This window comes from Miniopterus natalensis, chromosome 6 (genome assembly GCF_054644295.1).
Source record: "Miniopterus natalensis isolate mMinNat1 chromosome 6, mMinNat1.hap1, whole genome shotgun sequence".
Classification (NCBI taxonomy): domain Eukaryota; kingdom Metazoa; phylum Chordata; class Mammalia; order Chiroptera; family Miniopteridae; genus Miniopterus; species Miniopterus natalensis.
In genome coordinates this window covers 87,876,250-87,904,013 of record NC_142086.1, presented here as the reverse complement: position 1 = coordinate 87,904,013, position 27,764 = coordinate 87,876,250, and the positions used below count along the sequence as shown (strand labels likewise).

The window sequence follows — 27,764 nt, the reverse complement described above, 5'->3', positions numbered from 1 at the left end:
GCTGAAATGGCCTCAGGGTCGTCTCCCTCCTAAAAGCGATTCCCGAACGGCGGAGCCGGCGTGCAGACGCCCGAGGCTCCCAGGTGTCCATTCCGTGCTTGCGCGGGGTGCGGATGCAGCCTTCACATCGCCCCCTAGGCCTGCGCTCCCTCAGTGTCCGCCCGCGTGGGCCGTGCCCCGTGCGTGTCCCCGACACAGCCAGTGCTGGTGTCGCCTGTGGGCTGTAGCGCCCCCTAGAGGCTCCCCTCCCACTCGGCAGCCCCGGGGTGGCGCGGCCTCATCGGGAGCCCGCAAGGTCGGTTCTGCCCAGGATGCCCAGCGTGCTCCCCTGTACTGATCATTGCAAAGCGCACATTCTCGTTTCTTCAGGTACCTTGAAAAAAACCCTAGTTACCCAGGAGTCGGTTCACATACAAACGCCTGGAGAGATGCTTTTATCCTTTCTCTTGCTTTACCAAGTTGCAGACTAACACAGGTGTTTAAAAAATGATTTGAATGGCCACAGCTGGAGGCCCGGGTGAGCAACTGGCTGGGATGCTGCTCCTGGATCCCACCTGCGGAGCTCCATCTTTCATTCCTGTTACCGCCAGGGTGGTCTGCTCAGCTGTACCTCACTGCGCACACCTGAAGCTTACTGAAAAGGCTCAGGTGAAGAGGGAATGTCCTTACAAGTGGGGAAGATGTATAGGAACAAACACCCAGTGATTCGCACTGAGCTCTGTTGGCCTGAGGACCTGCACTGTGGGTGGACAGACCGGTACAGAGCCCAAGAGGAGGCACCAGCCCCGGTGGCAGCAGATACTGGTGCACCAGGTGTCATATGCACTACCCCCCACCTGCCCAGTTAGGCCTCACATCAGCCTAGGGAGGTGGGCAGGTATCCACTTTGAGAAGTACAGGAGAGCCACGCTGTCCAGGGACTTCTGCACTGCACCCAATAGGTGACAGGCTGGGGCCCACGGACACCATCCCCCCCGCCCAGGGAAGCACTACACCTGAGACTTGGCACCAGGCTGTGGCGAAGCTGGTCCAAGCTACCCTCAGTGACCCCTCACAAGGGCCACTGCAGGGCAGAGCTGGCACAGCAGGTCTGAGTGAGCTCCCAGGAGGCCCATCTGGTCCTTCTCCATGGTCAGAGCTCACCTGTTCTGGCATGGAGGTGCCAGTGGGTGGGTGGCCCTGATCCCCCTGCATGACAGTTACACTCAGGATACATTATAAACATTTTAATTCAGAGTTTAGACTTAATCCAAATTTACATTTTAGAAAATCCCATCTTTTCATCCCTAAATTTATCAAAACTTTATATTAAAAATATAAATAACTTTCATACAAAGTTCAAGAGTCTATAAACATGAACCCACTTGCCTCTAAAAGGCATGTTCAATAGCAGACACTCAGCACTTTTCATTCACACCGTGAGGTCTTGGGCCCTGTGCGAGCCTGCGCTGACCAGGGACCGGTCAGCTCGCTCTCAGATGCTTGGTTCTTACACGAAGAGCAAGTCCTCGGTGGTAGGGGTCCCGCAGCTCCCGATTGCCTTCCACTCACTGCCTGGGCCTAGGCAGCCATGGTTCTCTCTCTTCCAGGGTCTTAACCGAGATAAGTGGGGTTACAACACGATGGCTCTACACCAATAGCCTGTCCCCGTCATCCCTGTCTTTGTCCCCACCAAGCAGGTGCAGACTGTCATCGTCATCAGAAACATCTGCTCCCTCCTCGCTTCCCAGCTGCTCCAAGGGGCGCTTCATGCCCCGCTGCTTGGAAACTGCCAGCGCGTACTGAATGTTATAGCGGTTCCAGTCGCAGCTGTGAAAGTGCACGGGTCACGTTAGTGAAAGCAGGACAAAGGCTTCTGATCCCATCACAGGCATCCCCCTCCACTTGTCTAACCGCAGCAGGTACCCATTGTTTCACTGAGCAATTTGTTTGTTTCCAACCCCAGGCCTAACCTGCTGCTGGCCAACCTCCAGTCCCACTGTGGGGCAGGCCTGGAAATTTAGCTCACCAGCAGCAACGGTCAAGCACCTCCAGCACTGGTACCTTTTCCCCCCAGAGATGACACAGGGAGCAGACCCTGATGTGGGCCAACTGGCGATGGGCCAACCCCCCGCCGGCCTGCCCACCAACAATGTCAGCAAAACGTACAGTTTGGAGACGTCATCCAAGTGCCGCTGGATGCTCTTTTGAAGGAACTGAACGGTTGGCAGCAGCTTCCCTGCACTGGAAAGGAGACTCCCCTTAGTGTTCGGCAGCTATGAAATGCCCCACAGGCCTCCCTTCACACTGTGTATGCGCGTAAAGGTCTCCCTTAGTGGTGTACTTGCATCTAAAGGCCTCACATCACACCACACATGCATGTAGAGACCTCCCTTCTCGCCACGTCTGCATGTAAAGTTTTCCTTTTATCTGCAAAGATCAGCTGTGACCGGAGCCACAGGTGAATGAGCAGGTGAGCACATTGTACCTGGACTTCAGCTTCTGTCCGTGCGCCATAAGCAACTTCTGAGTCCATATAAGGTAGAATTCTAGATGGCGAGACACTTCAAAGGAGGCAGCCAAAAATTCAAGCACTTTCTCCACGTACAGCTCGGGGAGGGAGGAGCTAATGACGTCAACTGTGAGAAAGGAATAAACTCACACTCACTCTGTGAAGAACTCAGATCAGGACTACAGCTTAGGCTCTTTCTATATCTGCACAGAGCCCAAGAGCCAGACCAGCAGGTGTGGGTAAGGGGTCTTGGCAGCTTCCCCCCGCCCCACCCCTGCCTGGCCAGGCCCAGCACTCACTCTCGTCCCAGGGCACTGACTCCAGGGTCTCCTGCAGCAGCTTCCTCTCGTTAAGCCGGACAGCCATAAGGATGGCCCTGGTGAAGTCCCTTTGGCGCAGCGCCGCCCGGATCCGCCCAGGGGTGACACTGGTGTCCAGCTCAAATGGGTCAAAGAGCATCTGGGTGTCCAGGGAGTAGATGAGGAGCCCTTCAGTGGTGGTGGCTGCCCAACAGCGCCCTGCAAAATGAAGCGGTCAGTGGCTCCTATACAGTTCTTCGTACTTTTCTCATTTAAGGAACAGGTATCGAACATGTTGCCGTGGTACCCAATGCAACAGCACAGAAAGGAGCACAGGGATGTCTCCCTCTTGCCCCTGCTCCAGCCAACAGGTCCTCTGGAAGGAGTGCCTGGGTCACTGGTGCGAGCTGTCCTTTGAGCACGTGGGAGCAGACACGCACACACGGGCGCTCCCACTCCCCGCCTTGTTCACACTGGCAGGCTTGGCATACTTGCCTGTCAAGGGCAGATACTTCCAACTCTGCAGGCCATGTGGTCTCTGCTGCAATTCTCAACTCTACCGCAGTACCCAGTCAAAATGCACAAACACTGTTCCTCGGCCCTGGTATGCACCCCCGGCTCACACAGCAGCACTATGCCACATGCTGCTCTGCACTTACTGTCCTTGTCACTTACTCCATGTTGGACAGTATCAACTAGTGAAAACAAGCCCACTGCAACCCTGTCCTGCTGTGGTCTGCAGGCTGCACACACTTAATAGCCCCAGGCCCTGGGGGTATTGCCCCTCCCCAACAGCCATCAGAAATGGTCTGCTGGACACTCCTGATGGTGGGGCAGGGTAGGGGAGCAAGGTACTTGATGGTAGACAAGGAGATGACCCCCCAGTATGATCCCAGCTGGCACACATGAAGAGTGCTCAGAGCAGGTGTTTGCCTCCCTGTTCAGGCCCAGCCTGTCTGAGGTCACAGCTTTCACAGCCATCCTCCAAAAAGAACAAAGACAATTATGTCTTACACATGGGAGATGGTGCAGCCCAGACAGAGCTAGTCAGAAACTCTGAGACCCACACTGTCCCTAGAGGTGGTGACAGGCCCGTAGTGTACAGTGTGGGTCCCTATGCCCACCCCTCACCCCTTCCAGCACCAGCAACCCACTGTGTGGGCTCACCAGTGGGTGAGAAGCGAAGTGAAGTCACCCTGATTTCAGGTTTGAAGTGACGGGAGCTCATGTCACCTGGAAATCAAAGGAAACACTCAGTAACAGGGTAGCACATCCCTTGTCACTCACCCAACAAGGGAGGGAAACACTCCCCCGCCCCCAAGTTGTGACAATCAAAACATCCTGGACAGGTGGAGACCCACTCTCAGCAGGAGGGTCCTGAGGATGTGCTCAGCGCAGGCTGATGGCTGTCAGGTGCAGAGAAGGGAGTGCAATGTGCTCAGCGGTGCATGGAGCTGCTCTGGAACCTGCATCAGCTCATTTGACCCTCCCGTCACCCAGACGGCTAAGGTGCCCTCACTCCCTGAGTGCCTCGGGTATCTAGAGTGGACATGAGCCAGGGCTAGAATGAACAGGGCCCAGGTCAGCTGCTGCAATACTGTGCCACGTGTGGGCTTTCTGGCCAATGGGTGTCCCTTCTGGAGGGTATGCCTGGGCCCAAGTGCCCCTGAGTCTGCTGTCCTGTGCCTGTGAGGCAAATGCACCCCTCAGGCCTCCTGGACTGCCAGCTTCCCAATGTTGGAGTCCTTGTAGCCCACGTAGGGGGCGAAGCACAGGTCTGGGTGGCCCAGGGAGCACACCAAGGCCCAGAGGTGAGACCACAGCTGTGCAACTTGTAGGGAGGCTTCCCGCGGTCCAGCCCCCAGCAAACACATGTGCAGTGAGTTCTCAGATGTCAAACACTACAGCACCAACAAGGGAGTAAACCGGCTACTGCCCAGGAAAAGCAGGTGATCAGGGTGGCCTGCTACGGCAGAGTCCATGGGGACAGGAGGGACCCTCTGCGCACCTTTCCTTACACCTGGCAACGGTACTGCAACTCCGCTCTCCTCCCCAGCGTCTTGATCAATTAGTGCCAGGTTGCCAAACTCTGTCATTTTCCTTCGGTTCAAAAATTCCTAGAAGAGCAAAACCCCAAACATCTCGCCGTCAGAGGTAGAAGAGGGGGACATGTCTCCACACCCTTGCTCATGTGCATAGCACTGAAGGAGACCCCAGTCCTGTCTGGAATGTGCACAGGACACACGGACCCTGAAAAGAGACAGCGACGAGCAGCTTCATGGCAGACCCTCCCGCAGATCCTGGTGCTGCCGGTCAGGAGTCCCTGCTGCCACCACGGGGACTGATTCTCTAAGTCAACTTTCGAAGGGCTCCCAGGAGGGGGCGAGCACTGAGGAGGCTGCTCCCTCAGATGGCCAGGTCCATTCTGGCCACCTTGTGCTAACACCACAGCCAAGCCTGGACCCATGCTAGGTCCCGAGAAGCCCACAGAGCTGCGCTTTGGAGCCCTCACTGCTCACTCACCTCCATGGCGTCCAGAGACAGGTTGCAAGAGATCTCAAACTTCTTCCTGAGAATCTGCTCCTTGACATGGTAGATGCACACGAACTTGGACATCCCGCCTGCGAGGACACTCTGGCCGTCCGCAGAGTAGCACAAAGTGGTGAAGGCCCTGCAGCACAGGGGTTCGGAGTCACCACCCAGGGACCTCCAGCCTGCAGTCCTCCCACCACCATCCCTAGCATCCTACAAGGCTCATGGCCTAGACATCCACAGGACCCTAAACCTGCACCTGTGGGACTCTAAACCTGCACCCACAATGTCTATTCCTGTTCCTTCTGAGGCAGCACCATCCCCAGGTGGGGGGCATGGATGCCGCCTCCTGGGAGGCAGGACCCTGGCACAAAAGGACCATGTGGTTCAAGTCAGGGTGTGTCCCAGCTGAAGTCAGAACAAAAAGACCACCCTTTGAACTGGACGTCTTCAAAATTAAAAACCTTTGCGCTTCAAAGGACGCCATCAAGAATGTGAAAACACCCCATAGAATGGGAGAAAATATTTGCAAACTGCATTATCGGGTAAGGGTCTTGTATCTTGAATATACGAGCTCTTACGACTCAAGAAAGATAGATAATTAAAATGGCCAAATGCTCTGGAGACACATTTCTCCAAAGCAGACGATCAAGCAACCAACCGGCCCATGAAAAGATGCTCAGGATGTCAGTCCTCAGAGAAACGCAGACACCCTGCCCCATGCCAAGGAACTCACTTCCCCTTGGCCGAGTGCTTGGCTGTGATCTTGTCCAGCTCCTTCCTGCCTGTCTTGAGGTCGTGCCTGCCCTCGATGGAGCCTGTCTGCACAGCATTCTCAGGGTCCCAGAAGGTGATCTGTGAGTTCAACGTGGCCACAGCCAGCTCTGCACCATCGGGGCGAAAGGTCACAGCCAGAGCTGAAATGAGATGCAGATTCAAGGCCTGAGGAAGACCCTGGGCTCCAGCAGACAGGCCACACCCCCGCTGTCCTCATTACCAGCTCCCTGAGGAACAGGTCGGGGCGGGGTGGGGATGGGGGCACACAAGCTCTCCTCGAGATGCCCTACCCCAGGAGGAAGGAACCAGGCCTCAGCATCAACAGTTCACAACCACATCAGCTACACGTGCAGAGCCCCAGTGGCCTTGGAGCACAGGGGTCTAGGCTTGACTGCAAGACGGGTACAGGCAGGGCTAAGCCAGGCCAGCCAGGTGGGAGGGCGCAGGGTGGGAGGCAAGGCCAGGTACAGGTGTCACACAGTGGTCATAACAAAGGTTGCTCTGATGGGATTGCAGGAAAGATGGGAAACAGACTAACTAGAGATGAAGGTCGGTATGGAGGCCCCACAGAGACACAAGAGCTGGCTGCTGAGAGACTGAACCAGAGCCAGGTTGGCGACAGGAAGCAGAGAAGGCCACAGAGACCCAGACTCCCATGACCAGCAAATGTGTTCTCTGCAGGGACAGACAGTAAAAAGTCGTCTCTGCTGCACCCAATCAACTCTGCAGCTACATGGGAAGCAGCCACAGAAGAGACATCCACAACTTCATGCATAAACACACGGGGTGGGACTCCGGGAGGCAGGACTCCAGCCTGCCGTGGGGCCTCCTGCACCTGCTTTCTGTGGACAAGGTTTAACCCACCAGCCTGTGCAGAAATGGCAGGAAGCTGCAGCCAGGGCCCAGCTCGCTCTCCTAGCAGAGAGCCTGATGCAAAGTGATAGGACTGGGCTGCAACCCCGACAGTGGTGGGGACCTTGGGAGTCCCTAGTTTACACCCAAACACACAGCCAGGACAGGCAGGACCAGCACTGCAACAGGCCTTCCTACCCTGGGACACAACCTCCGCCAGCTATCCCACGATGCAGCTTACCATCAGAGGTCAGGGCCAGCGTCTCCGTGGTCCTCCAGCTGTCCACCATGTCCCACAGCCGCACAGTCTTGTCCCAGGAGGCGCTGGCCAGGACCGACTTCATAGGGTTAAAACACAGACCGCTGATGGGCCCCTCATGGCCGGACAAGACCTACAACAGTTCATAGAGAAGGCTGGAGAGATGAGAGGCTCAGAGGGCAGCCCCACTGGACACGGGAGCTCGCAGGTGCTGGGGATGCTGGAACACAGCCCCTCTGAGAGCTCAAGGCTGTGGGAGAGGAGGAAAGTGGGGAGCCAAGGCAGAAAACTGGAGGCACCTGTGACCTCTGCCCCACTCCCTCCCTCAAGAGGTGCCCCCCACCCCCCACCAACCCTCCTAGAGCGCAGCTCCTGGGAAAGGGGCCCTCACCTCAAGCAGCCTGCCTGTCTGCATGGACCAGATAAAGATCTCAAAGGAGTCCTGGGCCCCGGCACAGACAATTTCCCCGCTGGAGTCCACCGCCACGCAGGAGAACTGGGTGGGCCTTGGAGACGTGAAGGTGCGGAAGTTCCGGTACCTGTGAGAAGAGAGAAGACCAGTTGCGTCGCTTGCTCAGGTCCAACACCGCAAGTGTTCCTGGGGCCTGAGTGCTACAGCTTCGCCCTGAGCCTTGTCTACCCCACAAGCTCCCTGACAACCCCAGAACCCTCAGCCTCGCTCTCACGGCCCTACACATAGGAACAACCTGCTCTGAGCCAGAGACTGAGCGGAAAGGTCACCTGTGAAGGTCAAAGGCCCGCACGGTCCCGTCCATGGAAGAAGTCACAATGACATAGCCGGTGGCGGTGAAGGTCACGCCGGTGACTCCACTCGAGTGCTCCGTGAAAGTGATGAAGCAGAAGCCACTGAGGGTGTTCCATACTTTGACCTGCGGTGGGGAGTGTGAGCAGTGCGTGGGTCCCGAGGCTAGAGAGACTGGCCCCCCTTGCCTCCTCCCACTGCCTCACGTGAGGGAGGGATAGGGAGGGGATAGTGGGGTGCCCTATGTTACCCTGGAAAGTGCAACAAGTCCGATGGCAGCTGTTAGCACCACAGACCCCTCAGCCAAGTAGCTACATGCGTAGGAGCCCCAGCCCAACTCAGGAGACACCCGAACCCACTCCATTCAGATCTGGGTAAGTCTGTAAATGCCTTTCCATGAACCTGTGAGCTCCAGGCTGAACCCACAGCTGGGGCTGAGCCCCAGTGCCCTAGGGCCCCACCCGCAGGACAGGGACAGGACCCAAGGGCGACGCTCCCTCACTGCCAACCGGCCCACCTTGCCGTCGTCCCCGCCGGTCACAATGTACTGCCCGTCAGGGGAGTATGCCAGGGACACCATGCTGTTGAAGTGGCCCTGCTGCTTGAGCACGTAGGACTCGCTCTGCCACTCCCACACCAGCAGCTGGCCCAGGCCTGAGGGGCACACAGGGGTAGGGCTGGGGACCCATTCACAACACCCTGTCCCCTGGGCAAAGGAAGGCACTGACTGCTCGTGAGATTCTGGGGAGGCTATGTGGCCCTGACTCACGCTGGCACTGAGTGCCCATCCCACCCTGAGGCAGGTGCCGCCATCACCGTTCTGAGTGGGGACCCGGCATGGACAGGCCAGCCTCCTGAATCACCAGTGTGCAGAGCAGCCTAACAGTGCAGGGACTTGCTCCTTCTCACAAGCCACTGCTGGCTGACTCTGCTCACAGGAGGCCCTGGAAGGCATCTCCCAGTGCCTGGAAGAGGGTCCCAGGCCAACGTGGGGCCACAGGCAGGTGTCCCAGAGCAGAAGCTCCTTGTTTTCACACAACCCAGCAGGAAGACGAACCTGAGCAGCCCAAGGCGATCCAGTCCCCAGAGCTATTGATGGCGACAGACTCAACCCTCTGATCTGAGACACTAAACAGAAAACAGGACTTGTTGAGCAGAGCCTCCTGTCCCCACTCTCCGTTGGCCAGGCGAGCAAGGATAGGACTTGCCTCTGCCTACAGACCATCATCTACCCACCCGCTGACTAGAGTGAACTCAACACACATAAAGCATCAGAAAACCCAGAGCACTGCCCTGCCTTCAAATCCTCGAAGCTGCCTAATTTTGTGAAACCAGTATTTTAACTTTCTCTGTTTTCCAGAGATGCAAAATAGAAGGGAATGTACAAAAATAAAAATGATGAGACCCACATGTGAGAACAAAGCCCAGGGGAGGGCAAGGCAGCAACACCTGAGTCCCCTCCAACCCTCCAAGCACCTGGACGGGACAAAGATGAAGGCAGGTGTCCTGGGAAGGTGTCCATGCAGCCACCAGGCCGTGCTGGCCACTCCAGGGCTGAGGGGAGGGCAGGCACAGCCTCATCGGTCCCCTGCCACTGGCCCCTCAGACTTGCAAGTGCATAAGCCACACCTGCCAGAGCAGAGGCACCCACCTCAGGGAGTGGATGAGGTTGAACTCCGGGAGCTCGTGAAGGTGGAAGATTCCAGAAGCAAAACCAGTGACCAGGAGGTGGGTCTTCTTGTGATACGCTGCAGCTGTCAGATTGTTAAAATCTCCTTCTTTGTTGAAAAAGTACCTACACAGACGGGATAGCAGAGTGGTGGAGGAAGGCCCAGGCAGCCAGGCTGGTCTCACAGCCCTGCTGGGACCCAGAGGCCAGAGCCTGGCTCCACACTGGGCACTCGGGCAGCCAGCCCCGACCACACCACCTCACGCACCCTATTTCCTCACACCCTCCGCCCTCCACTCCCCCACTGCGTGCGGGATCCAAAGCAGCCTCCCATCTGGTGCCCCGGAGCCAGGATTCCCCAGGATGGGCCCGCAGAGGAATGGTCTGTCCCATGACTCTGGGTCCCTTCTGAGGAGTCATCCACAGACCTGAGCCACGCTTCAGCCTGAGGGCACAAGGCCCTGTACCCTCTGTGGATGGGACACCTACTTGGCCAGCCGAGAGTACTTCACTTTGCCCTGCTGCTCCTCCGAGGTCGGCGTGGCTTTCCCTTGGATGGTGGTCTCCTCCTCCCCCTCCTCCTCCTGCTCCTCCCTCTGCAGCAGGTCCGCCTTCCAGCCCGTGGGGGCTTTTAGCCTCAGGCCCTCAGGGGGGGTGTCGCACTGCCACACACACAGGGCCCCGTCCTGGCTGAGGGTATAGAGCTGCAAGTGGGAGCACACGGGTGGACACTGGTCACCCTGACCCCAAGCCCACACCACCCACAGGCAGCTGTGACAAGAACCTTGTTTATCCATCCTGCCAAAGCCTCCCCTTGCACACTGAGAGACGCCTCCCAATGGGCAACTGGCAGCCACCAATGATTCTCCAACCCACCCAAGAGGACCTCAGGGAAGAAGGGCCCAGCACCCCACTCATGGCCGTGACCCAAGATTCAGTGGGGCTAGAGATTCTGGGTGCAGGGACATACATCTAGGCTGTTGGATTCAAAGAAGCAGGCCACGATGGCGTCCTTGTGTCCCCCCAGTGCGTAGTAGATGAGGTTGTCCCAGCGTTCGGCCCCAAACACCCACGTGGACATGTCTTTGCTCCCGACTGCAAAGCACCTAGACAGAGGAAACACATCTCATCCTTGGGGCTCACAGCTGAGCACCGCCGCAAGCACAGGGGAGACACCCCAGGCTGATGAGTGAGGACAGGTCAAGGGCGTTGCTACATCCATCTGTGCATCTCCCAGGACCAGGAGCCTTGGTGGACATGTGTCACTGTCCTTCCTCAAAAAGTCTCTCACAGGGTCAGCCAGGGGAGCCCCCAAAACCGATCATAGAGTCCATTGGGTGTTGCTCGAGGAGCCTGTCCCTCAAGTCTCCCTGACCCCCTAAGATCCCAACTGGAGCAAACTCTGCTAATGGCAGTGACAAGCCAGAACCAGGTGCCTCATAAGAGAAGGCCTGGTCTTGGGGCACCCAGCCCTTGCCCTGGAGACCTATTCCCTAGGTCCCCCAGGAACATGAGACTGTTGTCTCCCACTGACACAGAGCTATGTCCACCCCCCTCCACTATGGCCAGGGATCTATGAGACCAGCTGGTCTGATGTACAAAGCAGCAGCCACCACCCGACTTCACCTCTCCCTGAACGCAGAGCGAAGGGCAGCTGAGAGCAAGCCAGCAACTCTCAGGTGCCTTTTGGGATAATTAGGGATGGTGGCCGTGAAAGGATGGGCCAGAGCACCCAATACCCCTGCTGGGAGACGTTTTCCAAGTCACCCCGACCACAGCTCCTGAGACATGCGTTGGCAGAACTCAGCCACAGTGGGCGGGGTCATAGCTCTCTCGTCAGGGTCCAGACCCTGCTCCCCAGTTTCAGTAACCAGCGCCAGGCAGTATGAACCTAACTCCAACCTGGTGCCCTCCCTGCATCCAGCCCCACTTGAGGCTCAGGAGAGGCCACTTCAGAATGAGTCTTGGAGACATGACAGCAGTCACCTGGTATTCATTCTCTAACAAGAGGCTGGTTATGGGCATCCCTTCCGGTCCCTCCGGGGCCCCCGGCCACCCAACTGAGGCCTCACCGGGAGTCATCTGTCCAGTCAATGTGTGTGGTCTCATCATATGGCCCAAAGTAGGTTTTGTCCAGGACGAAGGCGTTGAACTCTCGCTTCTTCCCAGGGGCATGGTACATCTGAGCGATGTTGCCTTTTGTGACTACAAATTTCCTGCAGCAGAAATGGTGGCTGTCAGCACTCAACACCAGCAAGAGTCCAGCCAGCTGGGGCCTCTGACAGTCCACCGGCTCTGAGGTCAGTGTCCTGCCTCTCACTGGTCCCCGAGTTTCGCTTCTCCTGCGGGGAACTAGGCTGAAGGAGGACCGATGGATAGTCAGGGAAGAAGCAGACACAGCCTATGGGCCCTGCCACACCGCGGCCCTGAGCAGAGTTCCCCTCGGGTGCTCCCTGCTGCAGACCAGGTCACCAAAGCCCTAGGTGGAACCAAAAGGAAGACGCCAGCCCTGCATGACATGTACCTCGGAGGCTGCTCTGAGGAGTCTCTGAGTGTGGACGTGGGTGGAGACTGCCAGCTGAAGCCTGCAGCCGACACAGACGCCCCCCACCCCGCCGCGGCACATCCGATTCAGCCCAGCTGTGAGCAGCCTGGGAACGGGCCCTCTTTCCCTCAGGCTCGGAACCTGTCCCCATAACATCCTCATCACTAAGACTTCGAAGCTGGTGGCTCCTTCACAGCCTTATTGTCTGGAGCCCATAAGACCCTCTGAGGGCCACGCCTGCTCTGAGACAGTGTGTCCACCAACCCTGGAGCCGGGGGAGAAGAGGGGCCACTCAGGCAGCCCTGCAGGAGCCTGGACCCAGTGGGAGCCCTCGGTTCAGGAACTGTCTGGGCTGCCAACGTGAGACAGCAGCACAGGCTCCCACAGTGATGTCCTGAGTGGGAGGGCCCTCCAGTTCTGCACCAGCCAGCCCTCAACAACACCCAATCCTGAGCCAGGAGGCCCTTACCTGCCATCAGGGGAGAAGGAGACACTGTGCACAGAGCCCTTGAAGTGGAAGTGGTGGAGCACGGACCTGCACACCAGGCTGACCAGCAGTGCATTGCCCCCTGCAGGAAGGGAGAGTGGTCACGTGTGTTCACCTGCCGTACAGCTGAACGCAGTGAGCTCTGTGTGTTTCCACCAGGACTCCTGAGAGTGTGCTCCTGGCACATGAAGCCCAGTCCCACCTCAATGCCAAGGACACACAGCCAGGGAGGAGGCCCAGGTACGTCCACGCTCCCCACACACTGGGGCCCCAGATGTGAAAGCAACTGCGGGAGAGGGCAGTGGGGACCTATACCCCCAACAGAACCTGGACCCAGCTGTGTGTCACCCTGCTGCCCACACACCCCCCAACACCCCCAACTTGTGCCATCAGTCACCACCCTGCACCACTGTCTCTCATCTCTTGGTCCCAGTGGTTACCCTCATCGACGATGATGGCGAGACGGCCGTCTGGGGACAGCCCCACACACTTGACGTTGTACCGAGTGGTCAGGGGCAGAGTGTTGGACTTGTTGCTAAGAGACAAAATCCAGAGTTGTGTAGTTGGTCTCATGTCAGATGGGGGATGGGGAGACCTGGACCACCAGGCCACCTGCCCCCAGGACACACCCTCCTGTCCCCTGGGCCAGAGCTCATTGCAAATCCTTGCTCCCCGCTGAAGGGAAAGGAAGACAAATCCCTGGAGAAAATTTGGCACAGCACATTAAACACCTTAAAAATGGGCTTTGGATATGTCAAACTTGCTTCTAGGGCTGCAGCCCCAAATCCTACATATGTATAAAGTCAGAAAACCAGAAACAAGCCAACTGTCCACCAGGAGGGATTAACCACCAGGACAGCACACCCATGTAAAACTGAAAATGCACAAAAAGGGGAAAAAAAGTAATGTCAAAAACAAGTAACCACTGGGTTACATTCTAGTTTTGCTCTTTATTTTCCAACTTTTCTTCAGTGAACGTGTGATAGTTACTCTAGAGAGCGCCCGTCAGATGTCATTTAAATAAAACAGTGACAGTAAGGACCATGCCAGCAACCAGACCTGGGCACACCTCACACACAGCTCTTGGACACTACACCAAAGCACCTGCACAGAATGCTCCTACTACTGTCCCACTTTGCAGACAGGAAACTGAGGTCTGCAGAAAAAGGGCAGGAACCCAGGCCACCTCAGTGATAGGAGGATTTGGCTCGGGACACACAGTCTGGGAAGGGGTGACAGCCTGTGCAGGGGTGCTTCCCTTAGGAAAGGAACACAGTGAGCACTGTGCTGACTGGGCAGGAGTCCAGGGCAGGTCCCACACCCTGGTACCCCTTCCCACACAATTTAGCCAAGTGACACATGATCTGTACCTTGAAGGTAACAATGACCTAGATACAAGGGGTTTAGCTGAGGAACTAGAATAAAGAAACTGGGACTCCTATGGCCAGTTCCACTGCTGACCCATCGACTCTATGTAATCCTGTGGCCTCCACCTTGGGCTGCCTTAATTAACGGGTGTACTATTAAAAGGAAGTTGAAGAAAACACCACTGATTTTTACATGCAAACTATCATGATTGCTACTGTAACATCATTTTAGTGTACTTACTTTTTAAGGTCAAAAACAGTGACTCTATTTCCCACAGGACTGATCACTGAATTTCCATCACATGTAAAATTTAAGTTTCCACGCCGATAGACTGTCCCCAGCAAATTTGAAAACTGGAAAGAAAACAAAGCTGTCTTCATACAAAGAAAACATAATCTCAACTCCGGAAAAGGGCTAAGTGACACATCTGGTCAAGGAGATGTGCACAGCCCCCACAGGATCCCTGGTCATTCCCGGCATCCCTTCCGTCATCCCCAGGGACACTTACTGGGCCCCTACGCGGCCCAGCCCTGAGCAAGGAAGAGGGAGGAGGGAGCCCAATCCCCAGGGGCTCCGAGCTCCCACCCAGGTGGCTAAGGGGTACAGTGAGCATCGGGGAAGCCTCCATAGACAGGAGGTATCCGCCTGGTGGAGGAGAGAACAGGCCCATGTCGAGGAAGAGAAAAGCTGCAACAACGGAACGGGGTCACCAGTACACCTTGGGTTCAAGGTTTCCTGGAACAGAGCCTGCAAGCATCCTATTTATTGACTCATTCATTCATTCACTCATCAAATGTGAGTGTTCCCTGGAGACATCTGTGCGCAGGGCCTCTGCCCTCAATGCCCTCACAGTCTGTGTCCAGCAGGTAGGATGAAGGAGACATAATGACAAAGCGCATGGAGTGAGGCAAAGACACCAAACCCCAGCAGCGGGAGAGAAAGAGGCACTTCAGAGGGTGGTCAGGGAGGGGGCCTCGGAGGGGCCGCCTGGGCTGGAACCTGGGTGAGAAGCCAGCCAGGCCAGCACTAGGGGCTGTAGGCTGGCAGCGCCCCCAAGAACCTGGAGGAGCCCATGGGGGTGGGGTGGAGGGGAGCTTGGTCATCAGAGAAGGTTTTAAACAGAGGCATGCCTGACCCAATTCCCACTTTTTGAAGACCACTCCAGTGGCCACGGAGGCAAGAGGGGAAGCCGGGAAGCCATTTAGGCTCCGGTGCTATTCCACAGATGGTGAAGGGTGTCACAGCCAGGCAGGTAATCCCAGGAATGCGGACAGCAGGTGAAGTCTGCACTTCATCTGGATATGGGCGGGAGGTGGGCAGCGACGAAGCCCCTCCGGGTCTGGGTCACAGGGGAGTGAGCGTTTGATAGGACGAGGGTCTCAAATCAAAGTCTGGGTGGTTCTTACTAAATGCTGAAACGCAGCACAGCACTTTGCGGATGAGCTTGACCACTACCACAAACGGTAAGCTTGGCCAGCTGCAGAGAAGTCAGCACGTGACTGACCAGTGTCCGTAAGCAGCCGCTTTGGAAAGGGCTCCCCTGCCTTTGTCACCAGTAAAAAGAAAAATTGTTTCTTCCAGCAAGACTTGTGTTCCTTTGCTCAGACGCCGCAGGCCGCGAGCCCACTGTGCTGGGCTACAGGAGCACTCCGGGGTGCACCGGTTCAGCTCGGGCGCCGGCGGCCGGCGCGGGGCGGGGCCGGGCCGGGGAGAAGGGCCTCGCCCTTCGAAGGACAGCCTCTGAGAGCGGGTTTCAGCGCCGGGCGGGCCCGGCCGACCCTGCCGCTCCGGGACGCTGCCGCCGCCCGCAGCCCTCGCCAGGCCTGCTTCGCGGGCACCCGGCAGCGGGCTCCAGCACCGACACCCCAGCCTCCGCGACCCCGCCCCGCCAGGCCCCCGTGTCGCCGCCGCCGAGGGTCCCCGGGCGCCAAACCGCGTCCACGCTCACCTGGTACGCGAACTTCATCGCGCCGGCGGCACGTGCGCGGCGCCGCACAGCCTCTCAGCCCCGCTGCGCCGCCCGCGGCGAGCACTTCCGGGCCGGGCGGAAGCCGCGCCACAGCGCCCCCAGCGGCGCCCGGGGAGCACAAGACCCCGGCCCCGCCTACGCCCCGCCCCGCCCCGAGGCGGAGCCCGAGCCTCCCTAGGCCCCGCCCACGCCGCCCCCCAGGCGGAGCCTGAGCTCGTGGCCCCGCCCCGGAGCCGCGCCTGCGCAGGCCCAGGCGTTTCCGGGAGGCTTTGGCCTTCAGGGGCCAGGGCCTTGGCTAGTTCCACCGGCCAGAGGGCCGCTGATGCCCGGAGGAGGCTGGGGAGACCCGACCCCGGCTTATTTAATGGCTTTGGGTTATGGAAGGAGGACCAGAAAGAACGAGCTTCTAAGCTGAAAACCACACTTTTCCGAAGAAGTTGTATTAGCGATGCTACCAAACATCACAGGCAGCTGTTAGGTTGGCAAATAAGTCTACAAAAAACCCAAACCTCTGAAGCCCAAATGCTTTAGTGCTTGAGAGCTACAGGGTAATAAATTATGGGGGGGAAATCCCTAATGCTCCCCCAAAGGGAACAATCTACACTTAAGAGTCAGAGACAAGGATCAGGGAAACGAAACGAAAATTCTTTACACACTCAATTTTACACCCAGAGCAAAAGAACAAAGTTCGAAACAGCAGTTTCTTCTTAAAATGTGTATTTTCAGAATTATAATGCTTACATTTTAAAGTCTTAATACAATGGTTTTAGGCTAACAATATAGTACAGAATAATGTGAAAAATGACTTTCCTAGTAAACCGTGAAAATGGAATTAATACCTGCAGTGTCAAAGTCACCAACTTGTCACCTTTTCCAGAATCCCAGCAAATTCTATTTAACAGCTTTCTGGTCTTAAAGCTTGGTGTATAGGATGAGTAAATTTAGAGAAAGGGGCATTTTTGAGAAAAATCAAATTTTGAAATCAGGCAGGATTTATTTTAAAGATCACAGTTGACAGTAAAACATTTATGCCAACCTAGTTTGTTCTTTTATAAAAAGTATTTAACTTTTCATTTTATATTAACACCTGGAGTGTTTCATTTTATAACAATCTTATTTTAAACACTAAAGAAAAATTGAACAAAAGCCTGTATTTTCTCTACTGGCTCTTTATACAATACCTATCCTCATCAACTAAGACTTACTAATTTAGGAATCCAACCCACTACGGCCTGCACTGACAATGGAACTGTAGGTAGAAGTCATTTTCAGATTAAATACAATTTTCACATTAGAATCAGAAGAGTTATAATTTTTCCAATCATAGGAGACCCCATGAAATTCACCAAAATTATAACTTCTTTTCCTTTTGCTAATATTTACATTTCCACACATATTTGCAAAGTGGCTGCATATTGTTTAGATGCACATTCTATATCTGGCGGCATAATTATTTAACAGCTGCTACATCTTTACCAACTAAACCAGTTTGTCTCAAACCCATAAGCCTTATTTTACTTTAAACAACAAAAATCCAATTACAGCCTTTTAGTTAAAGGAAAAAAAAAAGTTTTAGGTGACATTCTTCTTTTGTATCAAAAAAACAAAGAAAAATTAAAAAGAGGAATTCATGTAACTTACATTAAAAAGATCTTTTGGGTGGTTAGGGTTTTAAAAAACAAGCCTGTGATAAATTTGATTTCATTAAATTTTTAGACAGTAAGAAACCACCATAAACATTTTGGACTTCCCCTTCATTTTTCCCTCTAAATCTATATAATTAGAGAATTTCACCCTGGGATTAGAACCCAGACACAAATATCAAACAGAAATAAGGTTACTATTGGATCACACTGCCCCTTCCAAAAGGCAGAGGGAAAGCTACATTATATACAGAGGGAGGGTCTGTCCCCTTGGCTCCAAGGCTGCCCATCAGATTAGAGCTTTTCTGACTGAATCAAATCTAAAAAGATCTCTTCATTCACAGGGTTTGGTAGATCTGTAGGGTAATCAACAATTTTTACAATAAAACCAACTTATTTTAGAAACCCTAATCCATCATTAGACACTGAAGTTCTAATTTGCCTAACTAGTTGACCAAGTTTATTAGTTTTAAACTGCTCATAAGGAAGATACATTTCTGGGAAGTTTAATTAAACACAAATATTTATCTTCTTCACACACTTCTCCAATTTCTATAAACGAAAAAGACATGAGGGGAAATCACACCACCTTTATTTGTTGAATGAGTTGATCTAGACAACCAACAGAAGAGTGGTGGCCACTGCTCTACTACATATGTACTGATCTGACCTTCTTACCCCCACACCACCAGCCTCTCTCAAGCAGGTGACAAGCCCTGGCCAGTAGCAGCTGCAAGAGGCTATTTCTGTAAGGCTCACACATTTGAGGTTATTCACATGAGGCCCCACCTCAATGGCATTAATCTGGTCAAGTTCAATCCCAACCACACTTTCCCAGTGAATTAAGAGTTCTCTATTTCATATGTACAAAAATACATCACTTTGGAGAGCTGGAAAAGGTTTAATACATACAACACTTATTTACAAGCTGTGACTTTCACACCAATAAAAACAAATACACATTTATTCTGTTCTTGATTTTTGGTGCAACTTATACATAAACATTACATCAGTTAGTCTGTACTTTTAAAAATAATAAATCAACCATATGTACAATGAAATTTACAACCGAAAGCAAATTAATCCATTGGTGTGGTATGACTGCAACTTAGTGGAACAGCAGAGAATACGCCAGGACTTCCATCCCTCCTACAACCAGACTAGAATTACACCGAGAGGACCCCTCCAATCTTCACTTAAATGGAACCTCTTAATTTCTAAGATTTAAGGTGCAAAAGAAAAATATTGATTATACAGTTATAAGTATATGTAAAGACTTTGAGTTTAAAGGTGAGAGAAAACACAACATATTAACCCTCACATATATGATAATTAAAATAAATATATATTTAATTTCAAGTGCATATGATATTCAATCAACATTATGAGGGAAAAAGGGTCCCAGAAACATTTATTCCTAAACTGTTTCAACACTGAGCTGTTCCTTAGGCCCTGCTCTAGTCTTGAAGTACCTTTAAAGTGGCTCCAGCTAATGGTGCTCCAGGTCCACCCAGTTTGACATCCCAAGGCACAGAAGGGGTTGTTCCCTCCCCACCCCACCCCGTAGCCCAACCCACATGCCCTAAAAGGGTGTTTTTCTAGAAAAGCACAACTAGATGAGCTGAGGTAAAGGACTGTGTTACCGCTTAGGAGACTGACAATCCACCTGGTCCAGAAATTGGGCAGCCGTGTGACCAGAAAGGCACACACGTGTCACTAGTTAAGACTGCAAGGCCTGCTGTGTATCTCCCTGGAAGACGCACGGGCCTCCATAAAGAACAAGTAGGCTGGAGGTTGCCCAGGTGCAAGACCCCTAAGAAGAGCTTTCATGAGCAGGGAACGAGGGATAAGGAGGTGGCTCTGGGCCAGCACTGGGGGACACCAGCACAGGGACAGGAGGTGAGAAAGAAACAAGAAACCTTACACCACTGACAACACAAACTTAACGTTGGACTCTGCTGGCCGCTGTACACTGAGAAGCTCTGATGCTTCCCTGGCCAGGCAGAGTCCCCGGATCTGGTTAGAGCTAGAATGTGACAATGGAGAGCAATCAAGTCAGGATCCCTTCGCGTGCATTCACACCGGGTCTGGGCGTGTTAATGGGAGGCATGGTCATGTGACACTGACTTCGAGAACATGGTCATCTTTGCTGGGGATGACCAGGATCTGCATGCCCGTGCTGGAGTTGAAGACCTGGCCAGGCGGCAGCGCCTGTAGCCGGGGCATAGGCAAGCCTTTGAGCTCGCTGCTGGCGGCTGAGTACACGCTGCCCCTGCTCTTGACGCTGCCGCTGTCCAGCTGGTCATCCACATGCTTGTCCACTGACAGGCTGTCGTTTTCTATCCAGCTATCTGCAAAACATACAAGAAGTGAGATATAGGCCACGCAGCCATGGGAGCTTTACCCACCATGGGGAGTAGCAAGCCAACCTTCAGAGCAGCAGCATGCTGAGGCAACCCCTTGCAGAGAACCTAGCACACACATCCTCAAAGGATCAAGCTTCAGAGCAAATGCCTAAGGCCTGTAACCGTGACCAGGTTTGGATGTTAAGATTCCACGGGCCCGGGGAGCATGCTGTGATCAGTAAGCCTGCTTCCTGCGCCACTGAGCCCTTACCAGCATCCAGCTGTGAGGAATGTGCAGAGTGATGTGGAAGGTACTTAAACAGCCTGACGTCAGGAAGGGGCAGGTAACCCGCAAACAGGGGCATCACCTCCATGTGGACTCTGTGCGTGGCCTGAGCAACCACAGGCATGGAGATGACTCCGGAACTTTTCCCACACACTGCCCAATTGCTACTGTTGTCGACCACTGAAACAAAGAGGGAGATACTGTTTGGGACGCTTTCAGGAAACAAAGAGGGAAACACTGTTTTACCCCAGAAAAGGGCATCACATTCATATTCATGTATTTTGATGGCTACGACTGTATCACCACAGCCTGAATGCAGCAGACAGGGAAACTCAAGTTACCTCCAGGAAGCCTGACATTAAAGAGATTTGAAAGAATACAAAACAATGTCATTCTTCTTGTTACTTTTTTTTTTTTTTTGGTATTGGAAAACAGTTCTATTATTTTAAGTAAGTAAATAAATACTTGGCTCCTCAATCGTTTTTTAGAGAATAAAGGATCCTGACAACAAAAGCTAAAACCTGCTACTGAAGGAGCCAGGCCCTGGAGGAGGGCTGCACAGGGGTGTTGGAGCAATCAGCAATGGGGCCTGGGCACGTGGGTGTCACTGTGGGTCACGGTGGGGATGGGGAAGTACAGAAATAGGATGAAAGGAGCTGGAGTTTTGGAAAAGGGCAGGAGCGATGGTTAGAAGACACTGGGACTGCTAAGCAATAGAGTGTGGACTTCACTTCAAGGGTGGTGCGAAGACTCTGAATCACAGCAGAAAGGAGAGGGCAGCTCCAAGTGTCACCATGTGCTCAGCTCTGAGCCCGACAACTGCTTAATAATACCTGTTAGAAGAACGGTGCCATAACAACCAAGGTCAACTTCCTGCGAGCCTAGGGCCACATTATATAACTAAACATTCAATGAGATTGTTTAATTCTGGAATGTTCTCTCCCCAGACAAGGGCTGCATTTTGTGAAAGAGAGGGCACGCTCACTCAGTGCACTGGATCAGCACAACAGCCAGGAGAAAGCAGCCTCGACACCCACCTTCGTACAGGAGCTTGGTGGAGAAGCGGTCGTCGGACTCCATGAGCGCATCATCCCTGTCCACCTCCAGGAGGTTCGCAAGGCGCGTGATGGACACCTCCAGGGCGCAGAGCGAGCCTGTCCTGCACAGCTCCGTCCCCGCAGGGGGCAGGATCTCGGCTTTCACGGTATATAACGTCTGGGCCGGGGAGGAAAGGACAAAGATGTGTGACACTGAGGACAAATCCGAGGACACGCTCTGTAGGGCTGCTGAGGTGCTGCCCAAGGCCTCGGAGGAAGGAGGCCCCCGCAGAGCAGCCGGGAGCACCCGCCTTGCTGTTCCTGAGAAGCTGTGCTCTGTGAATGCTGACCATTTCCAAGCAGGCCCAACAGCACAACTCTGTGTGCCCGTCACCCAGACTCCAGATTATCAACGCTCTGTCCATTTGCTTCATCTACCTATCTGCCGTGATGAACTCGCCTGGGGTCTTTCTGAACAAATCCCAGACAACCTGTTGTTTCACCCGTGCACACTTCAGTATGTATGACTAAAAACATGGGTGTTTTCTTACCAAAACATAACGCCATTATCACAACTGGCAAAATTAGCACTAATTCCTTGGGATCATCCGATATCAAGTCCGTAACCAGCTTTCTCCACAATGTTTCCTTCCCCATGACATGTTTATCTGATAGTCATACCTATTCACACTCTCCCAGCATTTGCTTGCCACCCAGGACGAAGACCCAAGGCCTGCAAAGGGATAACGCCACCTGCGCACGCTGCCAGTTCCCCTTGGGAAGGGAAGCCCCTTTCTTTCACGAAACCATCAAGTGTAGCTCAGCAACTTCGTGGTACTGCTGCCTCACCTTCCATTCTGTGTGGCCCAGTGGGGCCCTAAACTGACACTGGTCCCTCATGCAAGCCATGCCCTAGGTAACAGCCCAGAGACTCACAAACAAACTTGTCCTGATATAATTTCTCCAGTATCCTAAGATCAACAGTCTCCCCTGCCTCCCAGCACTTTCCCCTATGTGTCCCTTAGGTAAGGCCCCTGTGGGACTTACCCAAACCCCACTCTTTTGGTTGGAAATGACCCACCCAGCCCTAGTCCAGGAACCTCAAGAGGATGGAATGAGGAGTGACTGCTAATGGGGCACACGGTTTCTTTTTGGAGCAATGAAAGTCTTCTACAGTGAGACTACGGAAATGGCCGCACCGCTGTCAACATGCTACAGTCATCAAACGGTACCCTTTAAACAGGTGAGCTTCATGGTCTATCAGTTATATCTCAATAAAGCTTTTTAAAAAGTGGTACCCATCTACCTGGTCCTCAGAATACCAGTCTTGAAAACAGTAGCCCGCCAGGCGTTTTCCCCACGCCTTTTACTCAGCCTGCACAGCTCCGAAGGAGACAGCTCCCTTACTCTCCCTCTGAAGACGGAGCGAAGATGAAAGCAGCAGCGAAAACCGTTAACTAGGTAACAGTCGCCTGCAGTCAGCAAACCAGATAAAGTTTCTGCAGACTCTACTACATGAATGATTTAATGCTCAACTGCTATTAATACATAAAAAAGCACCTGTTTGTACTACAAAAAGGTAATGATGCTAGTGGTCCTGTTCAACACTAAAGCTAACACAGAGGGTTAAATAAAACAGAAGGGTCAAAACAGTCTTTGGGTTGGAAGGAGGTACTGAAAAGACTGCTAATATCAAAAGCTGTCAACACAAACAACTTCTCAAAGTGTTGTCTGACAATTTCAGTAGCAAAGAAAAGGAAATCCACAAAACTGCACAGCTGACCCTTGACTAACACAGGTGTGAACTGCACAGGTCCACTTACACGCGCATCGTTTCCAATCAATACTGCGAATGTATTTCTCTCCCTTATGATTTTCTTAATAGCATTTCTTTTCTCCAGCTGATTTTATTGTAAGAATACAGCACATAACACATAACATACAAAATAGGTGTTAGCATCTGTGTATGTTATCGGTAAGGCTTCTGGTCAACAGCAGGCTAGTGGTAGTTAAGTTTTAGGGGAATCAAAGTTGTACATGGATTTTTGACTGCCTGGGAGTAGATGCCCCTAACCCCCTGAGTTGTTCAGGGTCAACTATATTTTCACTTTCATTTACCTAACACAAAATCCAGTAATCTCACTAAAGAATCAAAAAGCAAATATCTACTCACCTAGCTCAAGGCTACCTTTAGCACCATGTGCAGTTATAAGAAAATCTTCCCAATATTAAGTAAACCTCTATGATATCTTCTGTTTTTCCTTTAGAAAACTTGAGACACGTCTTTATAACACAACCCCCTACATAGTCCCTAATGATCCAAGATGAAGGACTCTAAGGAATAGTCCCAGGACATGACCACGTCAACTAAGGAAGAGAAGGGAGCAGCCATAAGAGGTCTTGGTCCTTGTGGCTATAAACACTTATCTTAGAGCTGCCAGTCACAGTGCACAGGTTGATCATGTCACCTGGAAAGGAGCTGGGTTCAAACACAGCCAGTGGTTTAACTACTCCAAGCGTTACCTATTTTCCTTTATCTGTTGCTTCACTGTATTGAAAGACTGTCTGCTTTTTCAGGTTATAAGAAATATGACATCACCTTTCATTTCCCCACCCCACACCCCACCGAAAAATCATAAACACATACAAAAAAGTTTTCCACTTGAAATTCATAAGTATAGGGCTTTAAGGTGATAGACAGCTGCTCTTCAGAAGCTGGGCGGAATCCCACGGAGAAGCGGCCATGCAGCGAAGGGGGAGGCTCTCGTGTCCACGTCAGCTCCCAGACAAAGAACACTGACTGCTGGCTGCAGATGTGCTGCAAGAGAATCGGCTGTCACTGCACGGGGACAAAGCCACACTCAGTCAACGATGCACACACACAGGGACAAAGCCACATTTGGTCAACAATGCTCACACACAGGGACATAGCCATAGTCAGTCAGTCAACGATGCACACAAAAAGGACAAAGCCACACTTGGTCAACAGTGCTCACACACAGGGACACAGCCACACTCAATCAACGATGCTCACACACACACACACAGGGACAAAGCCACACTCAGTCAACGATACTCACAAACACACAGGGACAAAGCCACACTCAGTCAACGATGCTCACACACACACAGGGACAAAGCCACACTCGGTCAATGATACGCTTCCTACAAAGGGAATACAGGTGAGATGAAGAAGCAGCAATCCCACAGAGCCCTGCTACTGACAGTCAGCATGTGTTTTGCTAAATCCTGCACCCCCACCACTGCCCTGTGCCTCCCATCTGCCCTTGCCCCCAAGCAGGCTGCACAAAGTTGGCAAAAAGGTTTTAATTTTTTAAGATTTTATAACCTTTACAGCACAGGAGATTAAAAAGCTTAAAGAACATTTATTAGTATACAGTATCCAACACATTTCCAAAATGGGAAATGCATCAATTAAAAAGGAATCTACATCCATGCCAATTACTTTGTATTTACATTAAGTTAAATGAGGAACTAGCCACCTCAGGCATCAAGTCCATGCCTACAGCACAGCCACACACTTGGGTAGTGTGTGAAATGGATCAAATATTAGCTGGGAAAAATCCTTTGAAAATGCTAAAGATGAGACATCCATTAAGAAAACCTTTGCTTTTCCAAACACTCAGCACATGCTGTCTAAAAACATATGTGATAAATGAACATGAAGAGCAAGGTCAGGGCTCAGCCAGGCAGTGTGAACATGAATATGACCCTTCGCACCAGCACCTGACTTCTTCCTGGGGCACAGGCAGGCACTGAATGACAGGCGGAAGGGAACAGCTATCATTCCCTGTCCACCTGAGACTAATAAGCTTATAGTTCCATAAATCTGTGCATAGGGCAGAATAAGTGTAAGATTTAATTCTTCTAATGAGACCATGTCGATCCATCTCCTAATCCCCACACTGTACCACTCAGCCCACAGAGTAGGGGGTGGACACGCACGCTGCGGCACAAAGCTGCGGTTCCGAGCAGTCCACACATACCGATCACCACACGTCACTCTCCACATGGAATGGCCTGATCTAAAACACACTATCATATCCATCTGAATGTCATGGATGACTCGGTCATTACATGCTTGCTCTCCCATATTGAGTTTATGCTCAGTTCTAGAAAATGGTTACCTGCTGGGATTCCGTGTTCAATGGTAGTAGCTGCAGGTCGGTACCATCCCCAGTGTCTACAAGATCACTATCTGACAGGTCAAAGTCAAGTTCCGACAGATTCTGGACACAAACTTGAATGTATTTCCTAAAGCAGAAAAACAAAAACTATGACTCTGGCATCTAAGAACTTTATGAAATATACCCTGGCTTTGTTAAGAAGGCCCTCTCTGAAGAATCAAAAAAGTGACACAGTAAAATAAGAACTAGTTGTTGCACATTCCTACTTTTGATTTCACATGTAAAAGGGCGAAAAGCACGAATCCTTCTAAGTGAGCTATTTCTGAGGAAAAATGGATCAGAGTACTGATTCTGATAGAGCATTCCTGCACAGTTCTAGCTGCGTTCCCCAACCATGCAATGGGTCATGATGAGTTATACAGGAAAGAGCAGTGATCACAGGGAACGGTTACTCCCTGAGAATCCAAGTACAGTGGCACCTCGGTTTCCATATGTCTCCGTTGACGACCATTTCGGGTTCCAAACGCTGTAAACCCGGAAGTAAATGCTCTGGTTTCCAAACACCCCTCAGAAGGCGAACATGCCACCCGGCTCCCGCTGCGGGCAAGATCCTGAGGCCCAGCTGTTGGCTGTGGATCCCTCGGTTTTCAGATGTTTCAGAACTCGGTCTTCCAGAACGGATCACATTTGAAACCGAGGTACCACTGTACAGGATTCACTTTAGTTTCTGTTACATATAAAAAGGAATTTTGAAAAGCTGGTTTTTAAGGCAACTCAGGTTCTGTTTAAAACTATTGATTTTTTTTTTTTTTTTTAATGAAGAAGTTGCATGTTTTATTAACTTTCTTGTTTTCCTGCAAGGCTGCTGCTTCACTGTATAAAAATAGCATCAGGAAACACAGTATATTGCAAAATTAAGATAGTATTGTTCGTCATCTGACACTGTAACAACTAACAAAAACTTTTCTCCACTGCCAGTTATTTCCAGTGGAAGGATAGTTAAGTATTTTGACCCAAATGCAGAGATGAATGGAAGCAAGTTACAGTATTATATAAGACTTAAGATAACAATGTTATCCTTGAATTGCATAATTTTTACAACTAGGTTTTACCACAGAAAATTTCAGGAATTCTGATACAACTGTAGCCCAGCCTGAAAATCATAGGCTGCTGTCAGAAAGATGCATGTTGTGTTTTATCTGCCAGCATTAGAAAGTTAAGGGGTATTTTCTTCCAGTGGCATTGTTGTGGTTTCTTTGTCCATTTTTACACTAAATCTGACCACCACTAACGTAAGACAACCATGCTAGACGAAGTTGTTTCATGCTGCTTTATTTAGGGGGCTCATCTTCACTCCCAGCAGATTTATGGGTTTCTCGTGCTCCTCCACTCATTAGCTCTCTAGCTCTGCAGAGTCACTCAGTGTCATCGTGACCAGCCAGCCATCTTCAGGACAGGGGTTGTTGGCAAGCCCTAGAGTTTCTGCAGGAGCGTCATTAATTTCAGTTACTACTCCTGACAGAGGAGGAGAGAGTTCACGCACAGCTTTCACACCTGCCAAAGCACCAGACTCATCCTGTTTGTCCGATTTTGTGTCAATTTCAGGCAGGCTACAGTAGATAGCATCTCCCAAAGCTTCCTGTGCAAAATTGCTGATTCCCACTGTTCCAATTTCCTTTTCTGTTGCTATCCATTCATGTTTCTCTGTGAATTGACCCACCAAGAGCAGATTTGGTCCAGTGCACAACGTCTGGGCGGCACCTGCCCTCAGGCCCCCAGCGTGCAGGGCGCAGTGGGCATTGAAGGGGGAGGAGGCAGCAGGCAGCAGGCCACGGCCCGCAAGCTCTGCCCCGCTAAGAGCCCCATGTTCACTAGAGTACCAAATGGTATTTGAACCATTAATACCTAAACTTCCCTCATTGTAATTTAAAGGGAAAAAAAGCTGTTAGAATAATGTTCCACTCAAAATATGGTTCTGACATTTTTGTTTCCAAATTCCCTAAATAATCAATGAAGCAGAAGAGGGTGATACAATGAGCAGTCAGGCTCACCCATGCCCAGTGTCGATGTGAGCACCATCATTTATGGTGACAAGCGGACACGGCACCTCCTGATGCAGTGTCATGAAGCATAGGACACCCCTCTGAGACCCCAGCCTTCCCAAACGCTGACTGAATCTGATCAAGCCTCCAGTGCAGTGGTTCTCAACTGGCAGCAGCCCATCCCCTCCACTTCTGCCAGGGGACATCAGGCAACATCCAGACATCTTTGGTTGTCACACAGGGGGTGGGTAG

General features: G+C 52.2%; 2 protein-coding genes and 1 pseudogene across 4 annotated transcripts in view; all 3 read right to left on the bottom strand.

Moving 5' to 3' along the window:
* Nucleotides 1–1,211: 1,211 nt before the first annotated feature.
* PWP2 (PWP2 small subunit processome component) lies at nucleotides 1,212–16,058 on the bottom strand. Of its 2 annotated transcripts, XM_087818452.1 has the most exons (21): nucleotides 15,991–16,058; nucleotides 14,283–14,395; nucleotides 13,115–13,209; nucleotides 12,657–12,756; nucleotides 11,715–11,858; nucleotides 10,613–10,748; nucleotides 10,132–10,346; nucleotides 9,625–9,768; nucleotides 9,031–9,101; nucleotides 8,491–8,627; nucleotides 7,952–8,100; nucleotides 7,602–7,749; nucleotides 7,193–7,343; nucleotides 6,059–6,239; nucleotides 5,314–5,461; nucleotides 4,799–4,907; nucleotides 3,958–4,023; nucleotides 2,791–3,009; nucleotides 2,468–2,618; nucleotides 2,149–2,223; nucleotides 1,212–1,809 (listed from the first exon to the last, which is right to left on the bottom strand). In XM_087818452.1, the coding sequence occupies exons 1-21, from the start codon at nucleotides 16,006–16,008 to the stop codon at nucleotides 1,629–1,631; spliced, it is 2,751 nt and encodes a 916-aa protein (XP_087674578.1). In that variant the 5' UTR covers nucleotides 16,009–16,058; the 3' UTR covers nucleotides 1,212–1,628. The 2 variants fall into 2 exon arrangements, with proteins under 2 accessions (XP_087674578.1, XP_016069001.2); XM_016213515.2 differs by lacking the exon at nucleotides 15,991–16,058 and having other exon boundaries at nucleotides 14,283–14,966.
* Nucleotides 16,059–16,711: 653 nt separating this feature from the next.
* TRAPPC10 (trafficking protein particle complex subunit 10) overlaps nucleotides 16,712–27,764 on the bottom strand; it is a 68,548-nt gene continuing 57,495 nt past the window's right edge. For both annotated transcript variants that reach the window (XM_087818450.1, XM_087818451.1), the window contains 5 exons: nucleotides 25,471–25,597; nucleotides 23,970–24,140; nucleotides 21,323–21,500; nucleotides 20,271–20,465; nucleotides 16,712–20,005 (listed from right to left, as the gene is read on the bottom strand). In XM_087818450.1, the coding sequence (XP_087674576.1) occupies nucleotides 19,767–20,005; nucleotides 20,271–20,465; nucleotides 21,323–21,500; nucleotides 23,970–24,140; nucleotides 25,471–25,597 (910 nt within the window). In that variant the 3' untranslated portion in view covers nucleotides 16,712–19,766. The remainder of the gene's footprint in view (nucleotides 20,006–20,270; nucleotides 20,466–21,322; nucleotides 21,501–23,969; nucleotides 24,141–25,470; nucleotides 25,598–27,764) is intronic.
* Nucleotides 25,604–27,373, bottom strand: LOC148092965 (glycine cleavage system H protein, mitochondrial pseudogene; annotated as a pseudogene).

Bases quoted from the DNA above. Each gene is read 5' to 3' on its own strand.
- PWP2 (XM_016213515.2), bottom strand. From the start codon at position 14,422: ATGAAGACAGCTTTGTTTTCTTTCCAGTTTTCAAATTTGCTGGGGACA. The intron at 8,101-8,490 runs GTGGGCCGGTTG...TCCCCACCGCAG, and splicing joins CCGGCGGGGACGACGGCAAG to GTCAAAGTATGGAACACCCT. The intron at 1,810-2,148 runs GTACGTTTTGCT...GCACTTTCACAG, and splicing joins TTGGATGACGTCTCCAAACT to CTGCGACTGGAACCGCTATA.